Genomic DNA, 6,674 nt, shown 5'->3' with positions numbered 1-6,674 from the left:
ATAATTAAAAACTTAAATACATCCGTTCGTACACCAAAAAAGTTCTTAAAGTATACAGCAGCGCCTGCTGAACACCCACTGACGAAGGCGGCTTGGAGGTTGCCTGTGATGTGAAGATTTTACACATTCTATTAATTTTTATCGCGAAAGGAAAATTATTTCTTCATTGGAATGTGAGTTCTTCTTCACTAACACAGACAAGGCAAAAGGTAAACATCAGCTGTACTATTCTATCATACTTGTCGAAAGGCTGTTAATCGATAACAAGTGCCAGCTGAAGTATTTTATCGTTATCGTCGATCATATGTTGTACTGTGTTGCCAGATGAATAGTAAGCGCACGTTATTATCAACATCACCAGATCAGGCAAATCATACACCGAAAAAATTTTCGCCGTGCCAAAGCATGAATTCTGACCACAAAGATGTTTTCTCATGGAGCAAGCTGGGGGATATGTTGGACGACAAATTGAAGGACGTTGCCAAGAAGGAGGATGTGGCTGCAATTAAGCAAGAAGTGGAAGACTTGAAAGTTGAAAACTCTAAGTTGAAAATCGAGGTAGAGAAGCTTACGAACCGAATTGAACATAGATAGACGAAGCAGGTCGGCAAATGTTGTGGTGAGTGGGCTTTCGTGTAAAAGCACCTTATCAGCTAAGAAGAGATTTGAAAAAATATGTAAAGATGATTTGAAAATGGAAGTTGATATCGTGAAAACAAGAATGTTATCGTCTGGCAAATCCTTTATCTTCTCTCTTGATACTTATGGACAAGCGCAGCGTGTAATCGATTCAAGGACAAAACTAAATGGAAAATCTATATATATACAAAAAGATTATACTGCCGTTGAACAGATGAATAGATACAATCTAAGAAAACTGTCTAAAGTACTATCCAGTAGCAAAAACAATATAAAAGTTCGTCTAGGTGAATTCTGTATTTTCGTTGACGACATAAGATACACTTGGGGAGATGGTAAAATACTTGCACCTTCTCAACGTGAGGCAGATTATCTCAACAATATTCTAGCAGATACAGATTGTTCTTTTGAAGTTCACTGTCAAAAACCAGTTAATTCAAGTAATGTAAGCTCAGGTTCTTTCACACAATAGCAGTTTGATTCGTGCCATATACTATCTTATAATGTTTCAAATCTACAAAGTTGTCTCAATTCTGGTAATTTTGTAACTTTTTTAAATAATTTTGATGTTTTCCTTTTATTTGAAACACATGTAACTGCAAATAAACGATCAAACTTTTCGTCATACCTCAAAAACTACTACCTACACTGGGTGGACGCAATTAAAATGAATAGATTTGGTAGAGCAAGTGGAGGAGGCCTCTATGGATTCAAAAAAGAGTTAAAAATCTCACTCAAAGCTAACTTTATAACGTCATACTCTTATCCATTTCTATCTTTAAATATTTGCGGTAACACAGTCTATTTAATTCCCATCTACATAAACTGTACTAGCTGGAAGCATGAGGCTGAAAAATTTGACTCCTTTTTATTGGATCTTGGCCCAACAAACTTTTGCCTAATGGGAGATATGAATGCCAGAATTGGCAACGTCCAGATTTTAGACAACAACATGATTCGTGGTATTTCTCATATTAATTCCGTTAGAAAGTCCAAAGATATAACTACAAACTCTCGTGGGAAACAACTATTGAACATTGTTGAGAACATTGGCGGTATTATATTAAATGGTAGGATAGATGGCGACGTTGAGGGAGAATACAGTTTCTGCGGTGTAATGGGTAACTCTGTTATTGATTACTGTATCTGTTCCACTACTTTCATTCATTATGTCGAGAAACTTGTGATTCCCCCTAAACCATATTCTGACCACATGCCTTTGTGCCTTCAAATCAGAATTCCTAGGCTAATGGGCAGTGGAGGCGATAACAACATTCAACACCGTCTTTATTGGAAAGGAATATATAAAGCACAGTATGTACGAAAACTTAATTCCATGCTACTTGGTCTAGGTCAAATAAATAGTTTACCTGTTGATGTTATGGTCGAGAGCATTTCTCGGGCAATTAGACAGGCTCATATCCACAGGAGGAATAGAAAATTTTTTGAACCTAGGCAAAGATGGTTTGATTGGTCTTGCTTCCGTGCACGGTCTGTTATGTACAGAAGGCTAAAATTGTACAAAAGAATGAATACGGAGAACAATAGGAGGCTCTATTACTCATCAAGGAAAAGTTTTCGAAGGCTGTGTAGTGAAAAGAAGTTGGAATATTTTAACAACAACTTGATGAGGTTAGACGAAGTAAAGTGTAGCAAGGAATGGTGGGAACTATCTAAATCATTAAGTACCAGTTCGAACAGCATGAAAGGAAACATTGATGCAAATGAGTTCAAACGATATTTCAGCTCGCTTTTGGATAAGTCTGGTCAATCCCAGGAAATTAGTTGGTGCATGCCGTTTTTCGTAGACCCGTTCTTAGATTCCCCTATTGAATATTATGAATTATATAATGTTATAAGGAAGTTGAAACCGAATAAGTCCCCAGGGCAGGATGGTATCCCTTATGAGTTCTACAGACATGCTCCCAGATGTTTCCTTCAAAAACTGTTATACGTTTTCAATCAAATCTTCCTTAAGGGAGACATACCAATCACATTCACTGAATCCATTCTGATTCCATTACACAAAAAAGGGGATGTAAACGTACCAAGCAACTACAGAGGCTTATCGCTTATTGACTCGGTTTGTAAAATTTTCAACTCTATTCTTTTGAATAGGATAACGAATTGGTTGTCAATGAATAGTATTTTGAATGAATTTCAGGCTGGCTTCAGAAAGGATTATTCTACGATTGACAACATTTTCAATTTAGTTAGCATTGTGAAGTTGAACCAGGCTAAAGGTAAGACCACTTATGCCTTTTTTGTTGATTTTTCCGCGGCTTTTGATCTTATCCCAAGAAACAGTCTGTTCTACAAACTCTCATCTTTAGGACTTTCAACGAAAATTGTATCGATAGTGACATTACTGTACAAGAATACTAAAAGCAGAGTATGGGATGGAAATACATACTCGGAATATTTTCCTGTAGAGTCGGGAGTGAAACAGGGATGTATTCTTAGCCCAGTTCTTTTTTCACTATATTTAAATGACTTACCCGATGCTCTAACTGGAGGAATAAATATCGCGAACACACACGTGAAGATACTACTCTATGCCGACGATATTGTGATCTTGTCTGATACACCTAAAGATTTACAGATTATGATTGACACTTTGCAGGAATATTGCAGTACATGGAGCTTAAAAGTAAACCTTACTAAGTCGAAAGTTATGGTTTTTAGAAAGAGTACTAGGATATCGTCCGGTCTTCGTTTCCGCTACAACGATGAAGATATAGAAATAGTTAACAGATATACTTATCTCGGTGTGGAAATCGCGTACAATTTGTCTTTCAAAGACCATTTAAAGAACAAATTATCGGCATCGAAAATTGCTATTAACTCCACGTGGTCGAAATATATAAATAACCCAAGAATCTCTCACGATAATAAATTAAAAATATTTGACTCTTGTTCAAAGTCTATCATGTGTTATGCTGCTCAAGTATGGGGTTACGAAAAATATGATGATGTTGAAAAGTTGTTTCGTTTTTTCATTAAAAAGATGTTTTACTTACCTGACAACACACCTAATTATATGTTGTATCTAGAATCCGGACTATACTCCTTATACTCCTCCACCCTTAAAACTCATTTTCTTTACATCAAGAGGGTACTTCAACTAGAAGTTAGTAGACTTCCTCGAATTCTAGCAGAGGAAATCCTTAAACTAAATATTTCCTGGGCAAAAGTGTGGTCGGAATTATGTCAGGATTTGAACTATCTGCCCGCCAACAATAGATTGCCCTTATGCGCCTATTGGAGGGAAATAATTGATGCCTTGAATGTAAAGGAACGATATAGTTTTGAATCGGCAGCCAGAAATTCTCAGTTTCACGATCTCTACCCATATCTTGATTATAATATGATCCCAACACTGACAGAGAATCTTTCTGCTCGTGCTACCAGCTTGATCATTAAAGCCAGAGGTGGATTGCTTGATCTGAATTCCAGGGCATTTCGAAGTAACACTACTGGCATATGTTCTATCTGTAACACAGATGAACCTGAAAATACTTTACATTTTATTGGAAAATGTCCTATTTTGAAAGAATTTAGGAAACTTTATTTTAACAAAATAAGTCTCGAAGAAAATGAAACATTAAACATACTAAATGGCACGAATCTTACCTCTCTGTACTCTTATTTAGAAAGCTGTATCAAATATAGAAAATTAATAATAAACTGTTTTGATGTTTGAAAATTATATAAATGATTAAATATTTTAACATGGCAAGCAGCATATGTGCTAAGCCATATATAGATTGTATGCTTAAGAATCAATATTATATACATGCATGTATTATTTTGTATTTCTTAATCAATCTATTAATAAATAATAAAATAATAATAATATTCACTCGTTCCATCTTGAGAATTATAGGTAAGTACCCTGTCACTCAAGTAACTTCTCATTATTCTCATCAGGTACGCCGGGATATTAAAGTCCTCTCTGAGCGATTTGAGGACGTCAGACCATCTAAGGCTGTTGAAAGCGTTCTTCACATCCAGTGTGGCCAAGAGGACAATTGGCCTGGAGTAGTGGTTCCTTTGCCTAGCCACCTCTACTATCTCCACCACATCTCTGAGGGCTCCGATCGTGGACATTCCTGCCCGGAAGCCATGTTGTCTCATTGAGAGTCCACCTCCCTCGATGATGGCGTCCTGGAGCCGTGGCTTCAGTAGTCTCTCCAAAAGCTTGCCGGCCGTATCCAGCATACATAGTGGTCTGTATGTGGATGGGGATATTGGATCACCTTTGCCTTTGCTTATGAGCACCAGCTTTTGTCGCTTCCATACTTCCGGAAAAACACCTGCCATTAGACACCGATTAAACATTTCAAGAAGAAATTCGGGTCTATTCTCGGCTATCAGCCTGATTACCTCGGACGGTATTCCGTCGGGGCCGGGGGCTTTTCTGCTCTGGAGGCTGCGGGCTGCATTCTTTAGCTCCTCTATCGTGAACGGGTTTATGTTTTCCGTTGGCTCTTCATTAACTTCGTCTTCTATACGGTCGTGTCGGGGAAAGAGTGTATGGACTATATTCTCCATTGTTCTCCCGTCCATCACCGCTGTTGGGCTCCGTGTGCCGAGCTTCTCCATCACAATTTTGTATCCGAGGCCCCAAGGATTTCGGTTAATATCTTCTCTTAGTTCCTCCCACTTTTCTTTCTTGCTCCTTTCTATTTCGGCAGCGAGTGTCTTTTTTGCCTCCTTGTAAAGAGCGTGTTCTGTCTCAGCCGTGCCCCTGCGACGAGCTCTCGTGTATCTGCGTCTTAGTTTGATGCAGTTGCTTCGTTTCTCAGCTATGGCATCATTCCACCAGTGCACTGCGGTTTTATTTCCCCTCGGCCTTTTGAGTTTTGGCATGGATTTCTTACATCCGTACTCTATGATTTCCATCACCCGTTCCACTGTCGACGGAACGTCTAGTTCATCCAGCTCTGACCACACGGCTTGCCGGTCGATTTCCGCCAGGAGTTTTGAGGAGTCGAGCTTGCTCACGTTCCACTTTCGTGTACTGGTGCTCCTTTCCTCGTTAACTGTGTTCCCTCCAGTATTGAAGGAGAACATAATGTACTGGTGATCGCTTGCCGTGTAAGTTTCCAGTACGCTCCACTCTGTTATTTTTCCGATGATTTCCTCGGACGCAAGGGTGATGTCCGGTATAGTGCCTTCGCAGCCGGGTCGCCTAAAGGTTGGCACGTCTCCAGTGTTTACAACGAGTAAACCGGTTCTTGCGGCCATGTCTAGAACTCGTCTCCCTCTTGGGTTGGTTGTTGGCATGCCCCATTCCACCGCTCGAGAGTTGAAATCGCCAGCTACTACGTGATGGCCGTCTAATCCACGCATTGTGTCCTCGATCTCATCGAGTTTTGCCTCGTAGGCGTCGATGCTGTCACTAGGAGTGAGGTAGCAGCTAAACAGCGTAAAGTGGTTTAACTGCACCCAGACGTAACCGTCTCCACTTCCGCTCTTTACTGGTGAGATGCCATTGCGGTATGGGATCCAGATAGCAGCTGTTTTTGTGGGATCCTCCAGCCAGGACCCTTGATCTCTCCTTCCATATTGCTCGCTTATAATCACGATGTCAGCACGTTGTTCTGCGACTATCTGTGATAGGAGATCATGTGCGACTTTACACCTGTGCATGTTGGCCTGCAGTATTCTCAGCATGCCTGCTGTTTGCCTCCTTTACATTTCTCTGACCCAGGAAGATGATCCGTCGGGCCTTTTCCCCTCTGCGAGCAAATACAGCATTTCCGAGGGTTATGGCACTCCTTCATCTTGTGCCCACTCTCGCCGCATCTAATGCATAGTCCCATTCCTTTCCTGTCGGGTCCCTTGCACTCCCACTGTAGGTGGCCGGCTCCAAAACATCTGAAGCAGCGCTTTCTTTCATCCCGATAGTTTAGCCGACAATTCGTCATTCCTATCAGGAGCCTGCTGGTCTTCAACAAAATATTGACGCAGCTAGTTGGCAGAGAAACGAAGGCCCTCCTCTGCTCCTTCGAATTAAGTGCTGTCAGCTG

At 40.4% G+C, this 6,674-nt stretch overlaps 1 protein-coding gene across 1 annotated transcript; it reads right to left on the bottom strand.

Moving 5' to 3' along the window:
- Positions 1-253: 253 nt before the first annotated feature.
- LOC131996734 (uncharacterized) lies at positions 254-6,294 on the bottom strand. The gene is made up of 2 exons (XM_059366564.1): positions 5,647-6,294; positions 254-499 (listed from the first exon to the last, which is right to left on the bottom strand). Exons 1-2 carry the CDS (start codon positions 6,292-6,294, stop codon positions 254-256), a joined length of 894 nt encoding a protein of 297 aa, XP_059222547.1.
- Between the last annotated feature and the right edge of the window lie 380 nt (positions 6,295-6,674).

The sequence above is a fragment of the Stomoxys calcitrans genome, chromosome 1 (genome assembly GCF_963082655.1).
Source record: "Stomoxys calcitrans chromosome 1, idStoCalc2.1, whole genome shotgun sequence".
NCBI lineage: Eukaryota > Metazoa > Arthropoda > Insecta > Diptera > Muscidae > Stomoxys > Stomoxys calcitrans.
This window is presented reverse-complemented; position numbering and strand designations above follow the sequence as displayed.

Coding starts and splice junctions, on each gene's coding strand:
- LOC131996734 (XM_059366564.1), bottom strand. CDS start 6,294: ATGCACAGGTGTAAAGTCGCACATGATCTCCTATCACAGATAGTCGCA. Junction 500..5,646: donor CCAGTACACGAAAGTGGAAC/GTGAGCAAGCTC, acceptor GCTTAATTGCAG/CCACATCCTCCTTCTTGGCA.